Genomic DNA, 18,752 nt, shown 5'->3' with positions numbered 1-18,752 from the left:
AGTAACATAGAACACAGGCAGATTGCTACGGCCGCCTTGTTCGTTATCCTACGCTCCATGTGGTACTGTAGCTCGTGAGCTGCCCACGTTACGAGGTAGCATTCGCTGTCAACATTCAACTTATGTTCCTCCTTCGAGGGGTACTCTCTCTCTCTCTCTCTCTCTCTCTCTCTCTCTCTCTCTCTCTCTCTCTCTCTCTCTCTCTCTCTCGCGAGAGATTTTTTTTTTACACATGCTTTTTTCCCATAGAGCTGGGAGAAAGCTTTACTTGGGCTGTCCTCTTGCGGGAGGAGTTCTCGAGAGAGAGAGTTTTACGCCTACACTTTTTTCCCATAGAGCTGGGAGAAAACTTGCCTTTCGCGATGTCCTCCATTGGGAGGACTTCTCTCTTGTTCGCGAGAGTGTTTCTTACGCCTACATTTTTTTCCCATAGAGCTGGGAGAAAGCTTGTCTTAGGTGATGTCCTTCTTCGGGAGGACTTCGCTCTCGTTCGCGCGAGAGAGATTATTAAGCCTACGCTTTTTTCCCATAGAGCTGGGAGGAAGCTTGTCTTTGGCGATGTCCTCCTTCGGGAGGACTTCTCCCTCGTTCGCGAGAGATATTTTACGCCTACGCTTTGTTCCCATAGAGGTGGGAGATAGCTTGTTTTAGGCGATCTCCTTCGGGAGAACTTCACTCGTTCGCGAGAAATAACTTGTAGGAGTTTGCCGATCCACCAGGGGCGGTGGCAGAGCTTTCTCCGAAGCAGGTTACCCTTTGGGGAACGAGTCTCTCATTCTCGAAAGAAGACCGCCTCTGGGTATTGGCGATCCCCCGTTATGCTTGTGGTTCTCCTTCAGGGTTGGAGTGAGAGCCTTATCTTGAAGTGACATTCTCCTTCGGGAGAACAAACCTCTTATGCGGAGGTGTTATCTTTGAACCTGCTGGTTCTCCTTGAACCTGCTGGTTCTCCTTGATCCTTCGGGGTCTCGTTACGATCACCCTTTGGGCTGGCGTGATCGTCAGCCTTCAGGCTCGTATCATGTTGATCCTGCGGGTTCTCATGACAGTAGGAGTCCTTCGTGACTCCTCTCGAAACCTTCGGGTTTCACTTACGCTGAACCTTCGGGCTCTTGTAACGATGGTAATTTTGAGCCTTCGGGAACTTGTGCCATCAATCACGCTGGCCTTTTGGGGTCTCGTGACAGAGGAATCTCTGTTCCTCGTTACGCTGATCCTTCGGGGTCTCGTAACATTAGTTATGCAGAACGCTTGGGCTCTCGTAACTTTTGTCACTGACACTTGGGTGTTTTGTGACAGGGAAACTTCGGTTTCCCGTTACAACCCTTCGGGGTCTCGTAACATTAGTTCCACAGAACCCTTGGGCTCTCGTAACTTTAGTCACTCCGACACTAAGGTGTTTAGTGACGGAAATTTCGGTTTCTCGTTACGCTGACCCTTCGGGGTCTCGCAACACAGGCTACGTTAGGCCTATGGTCTCTCGTGCCCTTAATCACGCTGACCCTTCGGGGTCTTGTGACAGAGAAACTTCCGTTTCTCGTTTGCGCTGACCCTTCGGGGTCTCTCAACGCAGTTCACGCTGAACTTTTTGGTTCTCATGATCATAGCCATACTTATAAGACAGAGTTTGCGGACTCGTTGTGTTGACCATTTGCGCTCACGCAACACAGGCTATCGTGAACCTTCGGGTGAACGTAGTAGTGAATACTCTCGCCACACTGAGAGCTCTCGCGCGCAAATTGGCACGCACGACCAACCTTTTGTGCGCACGGACAATCGGGCGTGCACGACCGAATTGATGCGCACGACCAATTTGGCGTGCACGGCCGGATTAGCGTGCACTACCAAATTGGCGCGCACTGCCGATCTGGCGTGCCCGGCCGATCTGTCGCACACAGCCGATGTGGCGCGCACGGCCGATGTGGCGCGCACGGCCGATGTGGCGCGCACGGCCGATGTGGCGCGCACGGCCGATGTGGCGCGCACGGCCGATGTGGCGCGCATGACCAACCTTTTGCGCACACAACCAGATTAGCGGGCACGACCAAGTTGGCGGGCACGGCCGATGTGGCGCGCACGGCCGATGGGGTGCACACAACCAATTTGGCGCGCATGATGAAAGTGGCGCGCACGACCGATTTGGCACGCACCACCATATTGGCGCACGCAATCAGTTGAAGTGCGCGAACAACTCTTATGGCAGAGTTTTTTTAACTCTCGTTGCGCAAAGTGTTCACGAGTGCACAAGAATTTTACTCTCATGACAAAGAGTTTTCAAACTTTCGTCCCGTGAATTGTTTGCACCTGCCCATCGTCATCAAGAGTTTTACTCTTATGACAGAGGGATGCCTGCTGCCTAGGGGTTTCCGAATCTCTACAGGTAACTATGACACAGTTCCTTTGGGTCCTGGTCATGTAACACGATTCCTGAAAATTCCATCAGGAATCAGTGACAGAGTTCCTGCGGGTTCTCGGCACAACATCCCTTAACCCTTTTACCCCCAATGGACATACTGGTACGTTTCACAAAACTCATCCCTTTACCCCCATGGACGTACTGGTACGTCCTAGCAAAAAACTGTTATTTACCTTTTTTGTTTTTGCATATTTTTGATAACTTCATGAGAAACTTAGGCATTTCCCAAAAGAATGAGACCAACCTGACCTCTCTATGACAAAAATTAAGGCGGTTAGAGCAATTTAAAAAATATACTGTATATTGCAAAATGTCCTTTAAAAAAAAAATGCCTCGGGGTTAAGGGTTGGAAAGTTCCAAATAGGGTTAAGGTCGTGAGAAAGGAGTTCACAAATAGATTCTTAACTTCTAGGTTCTCATCCGAATCTCTCGGTTTCCGCGATCCAGTGTTTTTTCTGAAAACTCTATGGTCGACCTCCCCCCCACCCCCTACGGGATGGGTCTTCCAAAGGTGTGACTTGATACGTCACTGTACACTCCCAGCTAATTACTATATCAGCTAGTCTGGTTTTGCTACCACCGATCCTTTCGTTGTCGAATGAACCACCGACATCTTTCCTCCACCTTCCCACTTCGAGTGGTTTGGTTAGCAGACGGAAATGAGCGAGGAATGAAAAATTCTTTACATTCCAGTTCTTTTCCCCTGGCAGGTCTTGCCTGATTTAGACGGTAGTTTTCTCACTAGCAAGAAAGTGTTCAATGGCAACCCCTTCCGGTAAGCGGTCGATGGCAATTCTGTCTGGCCTTCTTGAAGCAAACCCCCACATACGAGACTTCACCCTTTTCGGGAGACTTGTTCCTGAGAAGTTTTTACAGAACTTCAATGGGTGTTGTTAAAACTTCATGAAGGCCATAGGCCGTCCCGGAGCATGTGCTCTAGCTAAGACAAAACCGCGAGGTTATTGTCTTAAACACGGTTCTACCGTTTGATGGAGGCAGCCTCCCCCGTCATTGTACCCTGAGTATAACAACTTGCCTTTTTACACGATAGGTTTCCAAGACTTTTTATTCTATCCTTACAGGGTTATTGTTTCGAACAATTAGTTCCGAAGGAACATTGTTAGCTGACGTTAAAAGAACGATAGCAACAGCGTGGGCAACTTTTCATTACGTTTAAGAACTTTTCAAACCCCGCCGACAGGTAACCAGACATCCGTTTCTGTGTAATGAACACTGGCTAGCACTTCGCATAAAGAGGAGGGGTAAACCAAAGGGGAAATGATCGCCTCTATGACTGTATATTTTGTTTGAGAACATGTTTGCTCTCATTCAAGAAATATTAGTTAGTCAACGATCAAAATTCTTTCGGCAATAATGTTGCTATTCGTCGCACATATATTATTCCCGCAACCGGATTCGTTGCAAACGTTTCCTGGAGGCAGAGAATACGCATGCGCTAGCGCAAATGGACAAGTACATATATGCGTGTAAGCGATCTTTCTGCCAATAAGGGCTATATACATCTTGCAATTAGAACTCCTTTCTATTAAGTTGTATGTTTATATCCCTTACTGAAACCAGGTTATTCAGTACATTACTTGCCTACTTTCCTGTAACCAGACATACGGCATTTACGTTCTGCCTCCTTATAGGCATTTTTTCCTTTCCCCTGATCGGAAGTCTTAGTCTCCTACAATGGCTTTGCCTGGAAACTTCTCATAAGCATATCTGTTCCCTAGTAGGGAACATTTAATATAAATGCTAGTTTACCAATCGGAGACAGAGAAGTACGAACTTTTTTGTCCAAAGAAGGAGAAACCTCCGTTACGAACGTTTTCAACGCTCACCAACTGAGTTCCGGACACGACTTTTAAGTCGAACTACGCATGTATGCTTGTCATGCTCACAGTTCGGTGTTACTACTCCGTAGTACAGTAGACTTATGCTCTTTACCCACCCAACAGTAGATTGAAGATACGTCTCAATTCCCTCTTGGGTTTGGTTGGATGCGTTCGGTGATTACTGTACAATCTCTTGTCTGGAAAGCGATCTCTATGGAGATTCGCTATTATAACATAAGCTGTACTGATTAACTGATTTACCGTTTGGTATCGGTCTTATTCGGCCAACCACACTGGTTTAGTGGCAGTTGGAGGGAGAACAGGCTGTTCCCCCTTGTTGCAAGAACGTGCAGTTAGTTACACGTCTTGACATCATCTCGATGTGTTTATTGCTGTGCACTCCCCCCCCTCACCGCTGGACAATCGGCGGATGATGGGTGGCAGACGAGAGCTTCTGCAAAGAGGCCTGTCTTCTTGTCTTCCCTCTGGATCTGATGCCCTCTATAATGCATCGAGGGGGGGCTGCATATGCGCACCATTCCAGCCTCGTCCATTGGCCCGATTCAGAGAGGTACCAGCATTTACCTCTCTTAGAGAACCATCTAGCAGTACGAAGCCTCAGATGGACAGAGGACAACTAGTTTCCCCCATCTGCTCGCGTCATTCCTGGTACAGGAATGATGTGCTTGCAAAACCACCCAGATAGTGGGCTCCTAGTGTCTTGGAATCATCTTGTATCCAACAGAGTCTTAACTTTGTGAGGTCCCCGACTGTGGTTATGCTCACGGCGGCCCTGATCTTTAGGCTCCCACTCGACCGTTCTCCAGTCCCGGAACACCAGGCCCTCAAACAAGATGTACTGTATTCCAAGATCGGTGGGGCGGCCTAGAGGTGTGCCTTGTTTCCCCCCCCCCCCCCCCATTCAGTCTGGTGAAAAAGTCCTCAGCCAAGTTAGGATAAGCAAGATCTTATCAATGACTCCAATAGCTTTGCTATGGTATCCTGCAGAATGGTTCCCAGACCTTCTGCAGCCCCTGACAGGGTTCCAATAGCTTCGCTATAGCAACCCGCAGAATGGTTCCCGGACCTTCTACAGCTCCTGATGGAGTTTCGAGGGATCTTCTAAGCAGCCACATGCTAACACTTTCCTAAGCCGTAGCTTTGCTTCGACTTCACCTCTGGGATGATCCTACACTACCCCTCTCAGAGAGGCCTTTTGCAACACGTTACGGATAAGATGTCTAGGCACCTCAGACACTTTTCAGCGTTGGTCTTCCAGGCAAAGTGTTCGGTCCTTTGTGACTGATGTCGTGGAAGGGGATTCTTTTCCATCGATGCCTTTACTTATACAAGTGTGAGATAACTTGTCCCCCGTCGGATCTCAACCTCCTTCTGGGAACACGGTTCGGGTCCTTCGGTCTCTGAAGGACCCTCTCTACGAACCTTAAGCCCGGCAGCAGATTGCTTCCTTACACAGAAGATGGCCTTTCTGCTCACTTGGGCTTTTGACCAAGAGAGTTAGTGTATTGTATGATAAATCTTCTGATGTCTCTTACCCTAGAAGACGTGGAGAAGTAATCCTCAGCGGCGTCCCTGAGTGGATTGCCAAGACTCAAAATTTGAGTGTGCTGTACCCTAGGTGCAGCCCATTTCGAATAAAGTGTCTTCATTCGGTAACCGAAAACCCATCGACTGGGGTTTTACCCAGTGAGGAATCTGTGGGGTTACCTTAAAAGAACGATACCAGCTCGCCCCCGTGTGTCGGCACTGTTGACCAGCATGGGGAAGATCAAGAGGAGGACCTCAAGGATTTCCTTCCCCTCTGGGATCGGAAGGCAATTGAGGTTACTCTCAATCTAGACTCTCCTCCGTCCTAAGACCCAGAGCTCGTAACGTCAGTGGCGTTGCTCCGTCCCTGGCGTTCAAGAAACTACTCTGTGGTGTAGATACTTGAAGTGGGCAGGTGGAAGCATCAATCGACCTGCACGGCCCCACTACCTGCAAAGACGTAACCCACATGAACATGTAGACCTTTTCCATTAGTCCTGTGGTGGTCGCACAACAAATGGTCTAAACACCTCGGGCTCCTTGATGGACAAGTAGCAGAGGGTTGAGGGCTGAGGCTACCTGGATTAGTCTGGGGTGAATGAGTAAGAATGCCTGGCTCCTTTCTTCCTTTCACCTTCTCCTCTCTGGGGAAAACAGCTCCGCAAGCGTCAGCAAAGCTGACCTCACCTCGCTGCAGGTAAGACCCATTTCCCTTGTGCCTCCTAAGTATGGAAGAATACTTTACGTCCCGAATACCTTTTGAAGGGAGGGTATTGGGCAAGTCTTTTAAGAACATTAGGTTTTGTACTCGAGTTCCTATGTTAAAGACAACCACACTGTTAGATCCACTCACACACAAGCTTCTGCAGGCCACTATCAGTGCATTACCTCATATTGGCACTTGATTTTAGCGGGGGTAGGGTCCCTTCTAGTATCGATCACAGATCGAAATAGAGAGGACCCCCGGGTCATGACCAAGGCCAGTTGGTGAGGACTTCCTCCCTCCTAAGAGTAAGTCACCCTATAAATAGCGGAGGGTTTGTATCTATGCCGGAACAAATAACAAATTTGTAAGTAATTTGTATTTTATCTAGTATACAAATCTGTAGCTATTTATACAATTTGGCCCGCCACCCTGTCCCCCGAGAAGTCCTGCCATAAAGCAAAGTGGTTACTCAGCCGAGAAGTGTGAGTGAGAGGGGTAGCCAGTCTACCCCACCCCCCCCCACGCTAACTAGCGGATGGGGTAGTTATCCCTCACCAAAATTATCATGGCTCGTCTTTCAGCTGCGCCGAAAGTATACCCCCTATAAATAGCTCCAGGTTTGTATACCAGGAAAAATACAAATTACTTACAAATTTATTTTTAATAGCAATTTTGATCCCTGGCAAGTCAGACTTTAAAGATATAATCCAATTATGATAATTGCGTGGGACTAAAGAATTTGTCAGATTACAGAATTCACTAGTGCCAGAATGCCCAAGTTATTAAATATGAAATATGCTAATATCAGCACATTATGGAAAATAAAAGTAAGGAATAAACTGTACCAAAGGATAACAAAACAAATTATTACTTAATGGATGAAATGTTTTTTAAACCAGAAAAGCAACAAACATTGAAATGATATTGTCAACCTGCTTGACAGTAAAACATTGCATGTTGTGTACACTAATGTAATTCAACTGAGGCAACTATAATAATAGGAAGATCATTTCACAGTTTGGTCATAATAGGAAGAAAACTGTAGAATAATGTAATTAGTGATATTAAGCCTTGTGTAAGAAAAGGTAAGGCCGTTAGAATTAAACGTGAATTTAGTAGCCTGTTATGTGGTTTGGTTAGATGTGGATGAAAAGCATGATCATAATTATGAAAAATTTTATGCAGCATGTAAAATTGGTTTAATTGAACAATTGTCAGAATGGTGCCAAAGACTAATACAGTATAAGGTCAGAGAGGAGATATTTAATTGAACAAGCTTTTGTCTAATGATTTAAGATTAGAGTCTGCAGCTGAAGAGCAAAGAGGCGAACAATATTTAAAATATAGCAGAGTACTCAATCAATTTATAGATTTTAGAGAATTTTTTTTCAACTGTTATGTAATAGAATATACAGTACAGTATTATAAATGTGCACAACAGTAAATTTTACGTTTGTATTCCATAGGTCCTAAAACGCCTGTCATATCCTCTGTCATGGATGGAGAGTTTCAACACAGACAAGGAAAATATGCCCCAAAATCAACCACTTCCACCATCATCTGCTCCACCATCTGGTGGCATGATGACTTCAATGCCTGATGGAACAGATGCTAACAAAGCAGGAATGTTCTCCAATGTTTTTAATATGTCAAATGTATCCAACATGCTGTCCAGGTAAGACTTCATATTACAAAAATTGTGATTGTGGCTAGTTTTTGCCCAGGATTTTATTAGGGCTTTGCTTAATCAAATAATAGAAGGTCTGCATATTTTTTATCTGTTATTTGCTCACCTTTATCCGAAATACCTAATTTCTATCAAGTAGATTAAATATAATACACAAGTAAAATGTGCATAATGTATTATATACTATGCAGCATTGAAGTTTTTAAAGATAAAGAATAGGCAGACTTATTTTGCATCTTATTCACCAATTAATGACTTATTTTCACACTAACTTTGTGATTTGCACTTTTTTTTTAATAAATCTAAAGGCATGAGGTATTGACCCTGCTTAACCCAGTATATTGTAACCATGTTTTATCTTAGAGGGTATTAAAATTTGCTTTAAGGCTTTCTGTACATGAAGTGGGAGTTACCTCAGTATATATTATTCAGATATTTCATGCAACAAAGGTACTAGAATATTTTAGTATTTTAAGTAGAACAGATTGATAGTGTAGCTTCAGTTTGTATGTAGAAACATATTATGGAGTCAGATAGATGGGTTTTATAGTAGAGTAATTATATTTTGTGTAGACAGATTTTTTGCAGTGCTTTACTATGGCAATAGTTTGAAAATAGGTATTGTAGTATTTCACTAGTGCAGTACAGGTGTATATAATAAATTAGTGATAGGACGATGATAGTTTTCTTTGATTATAGGAAAACTAGTACTGTATTGTCATCTCACATGTTGAATAAGCACCATATTGCTCATGTATGAAGAAATAAAGTACATCTCTTCACTCCAGTAATACAGTGAGAACTGTTTTGGTATATGTAAAATTTTCATATGAAATTTGCCGGATATACAGTATAATTAATTTCTTTTTAATGAGATTAATGCTTTATATTTGTACACAGACCATTGTCTTACCCGAGTCTTTTATGTAGGTATTTGTATTGTGAGCCAACCGAGAATGAATCAAAATGGTTGCTGTATTTTTCTGTTATATAGTAGGACATTTAAATGAGGTGTAACCCTACATTCTCGCCTGCCTCCTCCAGTTGGAAGATTTGCTTTGAAATTGATGCTGTTGCACCTAATTGTAGAATAGATAAGAGGAACCCTGTTGTAAAGCTGTTTTAATCTTGTCTTAAAAAAATCTTGAGAATTTTAGGTTTGATTTAATAATCTTGTCAAGAGTTGAATATTTTTAATTTTAGCGGCAATTATGGTAAAAAAGACGCTTTCTGATTAGCGTGATCATGACACTATTATTTAAAAGTATAGTTGCAGTGTTCCTAAGCAAATTATATTATCAACCCTCTCAAAAATCTAAGATCACTCTTTAAGATCACTCTTGAGTTCATGAGGAAATTTTGAAGATCTGTCAAGGTTGGTGAATCACATTGCTGTAACGTAGTAGGCATGATAGGGGATAAATTTAGAGATACATGGGAGACTGTCTCATGTTTTGAGAGAGATTTAATAAATTGTGTAATTAGATCGCTGAGATAAGGGTTAAACAAAATCGAATGACAAATTGATCAACACATCAATTACTTGGATGACCAAAATCTTGTCATGTATTTAATTCATATTGCTTTTGAGGAATAGGGGGATGGGGATAAGCACTTATAATGAACTGCTCAATCAACTTGACATAAAATCATGTATGATAAGAGTAGAAGTGCCAAACACAAACTTTGTTCTCTTTAGTGTGGCTAGAGCAGAGTTCTTCTCTACAAATGAAGTTGGGGAAGATCTGAAACTGTAGCTATTGGAATAAAGATTGAAAAAGTTTTGAGTGACAAATAAAAAGATGATTGTTGGATCTTAGACTAGATAGCATGATTGGATGCAAGAGCCTGATTCCAAGCTTTTAACAAGAATATAGTATTTTTGGACAGACGACGATTTAAAATCCTAACCCCACAAAATGAATGAGGAGCATTACTCATAATGTCTGCACTCTTGTCCGAATTATACTTACAGCTCTCACAGGATAAGGAAATCTATGGTCTGACTTAACTTTTAACTTATTTTCTGAATAGGGAGTATGAAAGAATTGAGGCAAAATAGATAGACTAATCTTATTTTCTCTTAAACCTTAAGTTACAGTATATGAAAAGGCTTGTAGTTATCTAATGCATTTAACTGACTTTGTAACATCAACAGAAAAGTCTCGGCCATGAGATCTCTTGCTGAAAGATCTTTCAAAAGCTTTTATATATTTTGAAGCTTCATCTAGATTTCAAATAATCGTTCTGACTACTGAAGGGTTATCAATGTTAAACAAACTAAATACATCTGCAATAATACCTGAAATTGATAAATCTAATCAAAGATGTTTGAGTAATTGAGAATGGACCTATAACCCTTAACTGAAATGGAGAGTTTCTTTAGAAAAAAAAAAAAATTACCATATCGAAAATAGTTCTACTCTCTAACATATTCTTTGATTTATTCCAATTAAAGTAAATTTCCAATGCCTTTGATACAGATTATTATTAGATTTTAATGGAATATAAGATGGAGGACCTCAGGAACTCAAGTCTTATAGAATAAGGTGGATAGTCTCCATACTGTTACATGTATGGTGTATGGGATTGGATACACCTTCCTCGAAACTTTGGACATTCCGACAACAGAGGCCAAAGATCTGTAAATCACTCTTTTAGGCCAAAAGGGAACCATCAGAATCATCCTGCTGTTCAGAGATTCCCTAAACGTATCACATGTTGAATTATGGTGAACAGTGGAAATGTGTACAGATCCAAATTCGACCAATCCTGTAACAGGTCATCCCCCTACAGTATTATGCTAAAGGATCTGGAACTATTGAACAAAGCTGCTATCTTTTTGTTTAGATATGTTGAAAACCTGAGCATGTCTGGTTGTTCCCACTGATTCCATATCTCTAGACAATGAAGGATGCAGAAACCATATGTTTGGTAGAATCTGTTTTTCTTCTTAACTCATCTAAGATGTTTGATTTCCCCAGGTTGAACTGAGGCAGAAGGACAATTCCTCTCACAATTTAAGTTTGGTAGCATTTCTGTTATCCAGTACAGGGAATTGGATCTATTCTCCATTTCTGAATAAAAGGTAATGCTGTCGTGTTGCCTGAAAACACTGCGACGCACTATTCCATTATCCTATTACCAGCGACTATAAAGCCAGAAGAGTCTTGAACACAGCTAGAAGTTCAAGCAATTGATTCTTTTGTCGTCCACTTTCTTGACAGAGATAATCTAGAATTGCACCCCATCCTTCCTTTGAAGTGTCATTGAACAGAAAGTTTTGGAATCCTTGCTTCCAAGGAAAATCTTTGTGATAACTTTGAAGATTGTCCCACCAGCTCAGCAGGTGAAGTTAGTTCATCACAAGAATATAAATTGTCTAGATTGAATAACTTCCAATTCCAATTGAGAGGATACAGTATTGAAAAACTTATCTTTAGGCAGCACTTTGGAACTAATTTCTTTAAAGAAGCCATAGTCCCTAGCAGTCTCATTTACTTCTGAACTAACATTGACTTTATCCACTTGAACTTTTCTAACAAAAGAAGAAAATGTTGAATCATCCTCTCTGATGGAAAAAACTAAAAGGAACTTGCTATTATCATCCTCGGAAGCCTGTTCCAAATTTATCAGGTTTCCCAACAACAGCATTTCATTAGTAAATCAGCTCGCCTTTTATTTATGTTAATGGCAAGTAATTTGATCTGAATAACAAGGGTAGGCAATTGGTTTTTTTAAATCTCAGAACATTTTTGTGGGATCTCTAACAAAAGAAGAAAATGTTGAATCATCCTCTCTGATGGAAAAAACTAAAAGGAACTTGCTATTATCATCCTCGGAAGCCTGTTCCAAATTTATCAGGTTTCCCAACAACAGCATTTCATTAGTAAATCAGCTCGCCTTTTATTTATGTTAATGACAAGTAATTTGATCTGAATAACAAGGGTAGGCAATTAGTTTTTTTTAGATCTCAGAACATTTTTGTGGGAGGGAAGGCTTCAACACTAGACGAGAAGCATATTTAGCAGTTTTTCTTGGCACTTGGGATAATGAATTATTGATTCCATTTAAAAAATTCTGAGAAAACTGATGGGTATGTCATCTCAGAGGTGGAAGCTTCCTACAACTTAGAAGAATAAGAAGATTCAGAACCTATTTTTAAGTACCTTATTTTGATACCACTCAGAAAGAAGTATCCTTAACTACTAAAAGGAGGTACCTCATCAGTAGAGCTCTTCTGTAATCATCTTATTAATCATCATGGTCTGGTGAATTCTCTTAAAACATCTAACTACATGCCATCCCATTTGTTTATTTTGAATGTGAACCATAGCACCTGAGCTAAAAAAGGGCGCACATGGAGTTGAAGCATTTTACGTCTCATTATCTCATTTTGTTTTCCTAAAGCTCTATTTCATCCTTATCCATCTTTTGATTTTGGTCTCATATACTGGGGAAACACTTGCTGTCTGTCCTAAATATTCATTAGCAATCTCTAGAGGTTCGTCCATAACCAGCACTACATTCTCACCATTTGGCAAAACTTGATAAAAGCTAGTGGCCCAGCCTACCTGAGGTTGATGCTCACTGCTATTCAAAACATTATGCAACCGACCAGCTTGCATTGAAACTTCCAAGAGATTTATCTAGGATAGGTACACTGTTCAACAGGATTACAGTATATGATGTGCCTCACCATTATTATATGATAAAAGATGCTTCTCACAACTTCTTGTTTCAGCAAGTAAAGGGATATTAAGATCTAGGCTACTAGCTCAGTCTTATACCTTGGAATCCAGTGGTCAAAATGGACTAGGAAGGTGCTGTAAATAATTTGAGAGGAGCCCTTCAACCAGTTTCGGACGGGTCTTCAAGCTTTTACTGTTGTCTCATCATAGTGGAGAAAGTGACGGGAGGTTAGAGACCAGTTCTCGGCTTTATCTCCTTGAACTCGTTCATTCTGCCAAGCCCCTTCAAGATGGAGACAGCTTACACCATCTTAACAACAATCAGTAAAGGGACTTCATGTTGTTACTGGATCTAAAGGACACATATTTGCAGATACCATTCTTGTGGTTCTGCTGTGAACTAGTGATAATCCTGAATTAGGAGAAGTCACAGCTACTCACACAAGGGATGAGGCTGGATTCTGTGGCAGCGAAGGTGTTTCCCTCGGACAACAGATTATCACGACTAAGACAGTGATGAAGCCCCTCCTTAAGCAACAAGCCCTTCAAGCCAAGCAATGGTAAAGACTTCTGGGGCACTTCTCGTCACTGGAGAGATTAATTCCCCAAGGAAACAGAAGGTTTCGGCAGATGGTTCGGCGTCAATGATCTTAGATGTCAGGATGCCTGAAAACTTTAAATCAATCAATCAGCAGATGGTCTGGCTATGGTGTTTGAAGTCTCAACGGTTAGGACTTGAGGAACTCTCCACACAAGGATTTTCATCAACCAGGAAGGCTGGGCATCCCTTGAATAATAGTAGTCAGTGGTAAACCCCTGGAAAGACACCATCTGGAATGCCTACCACAGGAGATGTTCTTGTTTAGGGATGTGTCCAAGGAGGGGATCAGGCACACGTCTGAGAACGAACGCTGTTCATGGAGTCAGTGTGTCGGATAAATGAAGGCAGCACTTCAATGACGGTGAGATAATGCCAACACTTCAAGCCATAGAAGACATCACAAGCACTTGTTTGCATTGATGAGTGACGCTGCAATCATGGCATATGTCAACAAACGGGGGGTGTGAGGGAGATGGCGTACTGTCCACTGTGCAACCTGGCAGCGAAGGCTCGCCTGTGAATAGTAGACAGTGTGGTAGGACTGGTAGTAAGGCTCATTCTTGGGAACTGAAGTGTTATGGTGGACAAACTCTGCTGGAGAGGCCAAGTGGTTGGGTCAGAGTGGTTCCTTTATTCTCAAGTGGCGAGAGACTTTTGACTTCATGAGATTCCTTGACCATAAACCTGCTCACATTCAGTCTGAGCCAGAAACTCGGAATTTATCGCTCGCTAGTCCTGGACCCAATTGCGTTCGAGGACGCATTCCAACACTCCTTCGACAGGATGGATGTGTATGCCTTTCCTCATTTTTGTCTGATCAAAAGAGTGCTCAATAGAGTCCTAGTCCCACCAAACCTCCGACAAACCTTAGTGGCACCAAAGTGGCCCCACATGGAATGGTACCTAGACCTAATTATCCTCCTCAAGGAACCTCCAGATTTCCTGAGGGGCCAGGCCCTCTTTGCCAGCCTCATGTACGAAGGCACCACAACGGGCTGTTATCCCTGTCTCATCACAGGTGAAGACTATCAAGTTCCTTTTTGGATAGAAGGGGTTTTTGAAAAGAGGTGTGAGAAAGATTTCAGGCTACCTCAGGAAATCTCCTCGGTAGTCTACCAGGCCAAGTGGGCAGTCTTCGGTGCGTGATACTGGAGGAAGGACATATCTCCAGTCTCTGCCTCTGTATGTGTGTTAGCGGACTGCCTGGTCTTTTTCTATTTGGACAAAAGATTTTCAGTGCCAGCAATAAAGGGCTATGGGTGGCACTAGGCCAAGTATCCTTGCTCATGGGTCTCGACCTGGGTGCCTCCAGGGAGACCTCCATGCTCGTGATGGGTTTCGAGCATTCTTGTCTGCTCAGACAGGTATTCCTTCCAGAATGAAATGTCGGGAAAGTCCAGTTATTCCTCAAAGGAAGCTGCAAGAAGCTGCAGACAAGGACCTAACCCTTAGGATAGTTTGCTTTCAGCCAGGAGAGTCATTGAGATCCATAGTATCTCCTATCAGGTCTCACACTCAATCGGCTGGAAGGAGTTTTTACCGGAATTTGTAGCCAAGACACTCAACCCTATACAGTAGGCCCCCGCCATACGACATTAATCCGTTCCGGAGTTGGTATCGTATGGTGAAAATGTTGTATGGCGAAAATGTTGTATGGCGGGCAATAGAATAGCTAATGCGTGCAAAACCCCAGGTAAAAACATTGAAAATTAGTATGTAACAAAATAGTATAGTAAGCACTGTACAGTACTACAGTATACTTATATATAATATACATGTACTGTACAGTATATAATTAAATAACATTACAGGATAAATAAAAATTATATACTGTACAGTACTGTAAAGGAAAAATTAAATTTTATTTACCATTGGAGTAACGTGACTTGAGCTGGTAGTGGGTGGAGGCAGAGGGGGGAGGAGACGGTAGATATAAAAACGTATCAATGCTAATTATGTTATGTACATTTAATAATAAATTTATTCTTAGAGTAAAGACTTAAAATTAAAAATGCTTTTTTTTTATTAATTTTGTCTTTTCAATTTTTTTTTTTTTAGAACTTAAAATTTTTTTTTTTTTTCTTTTTTTAGCTTTTTTGATAGAATCACTTTTATCATCTTTGCTTTCTGACACTTCTCTTTTGGAGATATATCTATCCAAAGAAGCCTGTTTCTGACGATTCCTCAACATATTTCTAAAATGACTCATACACTTGTCTTAACACTCTCCATAAGACAACTTGTGTGAAGTTTTTCTGGGTGTTTCTTTTCAATGAAACTTGTAAGGTTTTCATACCAACCGATAGCTTCCCTTATTTCTGCCGATGTCGTTTCTTCAGTCTCCCCCCGTCCTCGCTACCACTAGAGCTGTGCTCTTCTTGAATGATGGTCAACTGCATTGCCTCCAACTCCTTCAAGTCTTCAGTCGTAACCTCCTCCCTGTGCTCCTCGATAAGGTTATGGACGTCAGCCTCATCGACATCAAGTACCATGGACCTCCCGATTGAAATTATTTCCTCAACATCACCCTCAGGGGCAGGATCATCAACGGCCTCGTCTTCGGTTGAGGGATTGCAACCTTCGAAGTCTCGTTATGCCACAACAGCTGGCCACAGTTTCTTCCATGAGGAGTTCAAGGTGAAACCTCATTCCAAGCTTTGTCGATCATCTTCAGGCATTGAACGATGTCAAAATGCCCCATCCAAAATTCACTGAGGGTGAGTCGAGTGCTTTCGGTCACTTCGAAGTATCTTTTGAACAGATGCTTCGTGTAAAGCTTCCTAAAGTTGGCAATCACTTGCTGGTCCATAGGCTGGAGGAGAGGGGTGGTGTTTGGTGGCAGATAGAGAACCTTGATGAAGGAGAAGTCAGGATGAATGATGTCCTCGAGGCCAGGAGGGTGAGCAGAGGCATTTTCCAGTACCAGGAGACATTTGAGAGGAAGATTGTTCTCTTCTCAAAAGTTCTTGACAGCAGGACCGAAGCAGACGTTTATCCACTCAATAAATATGGTCCTCGTGACCCAGGCCTTGTCATTAGACTTCCAAAATACCAAGAGCCTCTCCTTCGTGATATTTTGTGCCTTGAAGGCACGAGGAATCTCTGAGTGGTATGCCAGTAGGGGCTTAATTTTTAAGTCCCCACTGGCATTTGCACAAAATGCGAGGGTAAGTCTGTCCATCGGTTTATGGCCAGGAAGTTTTCTTTCTTCAGCTGTGATATGTGTACGGCGGGGCATTTTCTTCCAGAAAAGGCCAATTTCATTACAGTTAAACACTTGCTGAGGAATATATCCTTCTCTGGAAATTACTTTCTCAAACTTCTTGAGGAGTTCTTCTGCTGCTTTCTTGTCAGAACTGGCCGCCGCCTCCATTCTGATGACTTGAGTGAATACCAGTCCTCTTCCTAAAGCGATCAAACCACCCATGAGAAGCCTTGAACTCTTGGGGGGCTTGCTGCGACGTTCCATCGTCTCCGCCGTCTCTCTGGGCTTCCATAAGATCGGCAAAGATGGCGCTCGCCTTGTGCGAAATTACCGATTGCGCGAGTGTATCACCAGCGATTTCCTTCTCTTTAATCCATAGAAGAAGGAGTCTCTCCATCTCGTCGTTGATTGAGGTCCTTCCACTGGCAAGGACAGTCATGCCTCAAGAAGACTTACTTGCTTTAATGGCTTCCTTATTCTTGATAATTGTACCAATCGTAGACTGGTTACGGCCATACATACTAGCGAGGGTAACGATGCGCATGCCTTCTTCATATTTCTTTATGATCTCCAGCTTCGTTTCCATAGTAATCATCTTCTTACTTCTCCCTTTAATATCACTAGAAATCTTGGGACCCATGGCTAACGAATTAAAGTTATAATTAAGCTCTAAAATGCACAAAAAATACGATATCGCAAGCACTCGCACGAGATAAAGTCTTTACGAAATGCACATGAGATTCTGAACTGAGCGCGTGTATAACAAAGAGAGAGAGAGAGAGAGGCAGCATCTCTCTCAGGCATTGTGGGAGGGATTTCGGCCAATAGCGTATCAGCATCTTAGTGACGCCGTGACACCGACCAATAGCAGACCAGCTTCTTAGTGACGTATGAGCGTGGTGGTAAGCTAGTGACTCGCACAGTCGTACGCCTAAAAACCGCCAAGTTTGAGTTTGGGAATTCGATGCTGTAAGGTGGGTGAAAAATGTTATAACGAGGGGACGAAAAAACATCGTAATCCACACCGTAACGTGAAAAAAACGTAAGCTGAGGATGCCGTACCCCGGGGGTCTACTGTAGTTTGGGAAGAACGGTTTTAATCTCAGTCTCATCTCTTGGTTCCATTTCTGATGCTCCATAAGATCATGTGCTTTGCCTTATTATGACCATCAAAAGGTACCTGAAATGGCCATTCAGAATCTGCTTATAGCCACAGGTGTTCATAATAGAAGATCAGTTGGAATACCATCTCTTTTTGGCTGTAGGAAATGGTCAAGAGAGCGTACAAGAGTAAGGGTGGCACAGTTCCTACTACTATTAAGGCTCACGGAATATGGCCTTCAGAAAGAAGGCATAAATGTGGAAGAGACAGTCTTGTCTTAACAGCATACTACCTGCGGGAGGATACAGGTCTTTTAAACACCTTCTCCAAGGGGCCGGTTGTAGCCGGCCAACAAGTGGTCTAGTTCTCGTTTAGATCGCATCTGTACCTGGACTTGGAGTGAAAGTGTGTGAATGGTAAGTACCATACATGATCTTTTTCTTCCCCCTTTTTCTCTTCTTTTAAGGAGACTTTGTGTACCACACCAATCTCAGGCAAGGTGATGATTACCTGATGAGTCTTACAGAGAATTGAGAGTTTGATTCAGATGGGTCTGTCTAATCCTTGAGACAACAAACCTGTTGCTTTGTTGAAGCCTAGAAGGATGATACCTGCCTTTTCCAAATTCCTCCACACCCTAGAGGGGTACCTAGTTCTTGCTTCCCACCTATAGATCCAAGAACAGATGCCAGGAGAGTAGACTTTGCCTGGAGTTTTCTTACCGTCAGTGTTGGTAGGGTTTCCCCCCCTCTTGACTATGAGTTTCCTATATAAAGGACAAAGTAAGAGGTTTCTATTTATATCTGAGCAAATTTCAAGTTTTAGTAATTTGTATTTTTCCTAACTACAAACCCAAGCCCTTTAAGGTTTACTTCCCACCTCTTCTCCCTGGAAACCCTAGGGCTGGGACTTTTCAGAATAGTGAATTGGGCCATTTTGGGCAACAGGCTGATTT

The 18,752-nt window shown here is 42.7% G+C and overlaps 1 protein-coding gene across 12 annotated transcripts in view; it reads left to right on the top strand.

Moving 5' to 3' along the window:
• The window catches only part of mtd (mustard), a 933,126-nt gene that overhangs the window by 800,088 nt on the left and 114,286 nt on the right, over positions 1–18,752 (top strand). For all 12 annotated transcript variants that reach the window (XM_068366640.1, XM_068366639.1, XM_068366633.1 and 9 more), the window contains one exon: positions 7,978–8,186. In XM_068366640.1, coding sequence (XP_068222741.1) covers positions 7,978–8,186 — 209 coding nt within the window. The remainder of the gene's footprint in view (positions 1–7,977; positions 8,187–18,752) is intronic.

The sequence above is a fragment of the Palaemon carinicauda genome, chromosome 44 (genome assembly GCF_036898095.1).
Source record: "Palaemon carinicauda isolate YSFRI2023 chromosome 44, ASM3689809v2, whole genome shotgun sequence".
NCBI lineage: Eukaryota > Metazoa > Arthropoda > Malacostraca > Decapoda > Palaemonidae > Palaemon > Palaemon carinicauda.
This window is presented reverse-complemented; position numbering and strand designations above follow the sequence as displayed.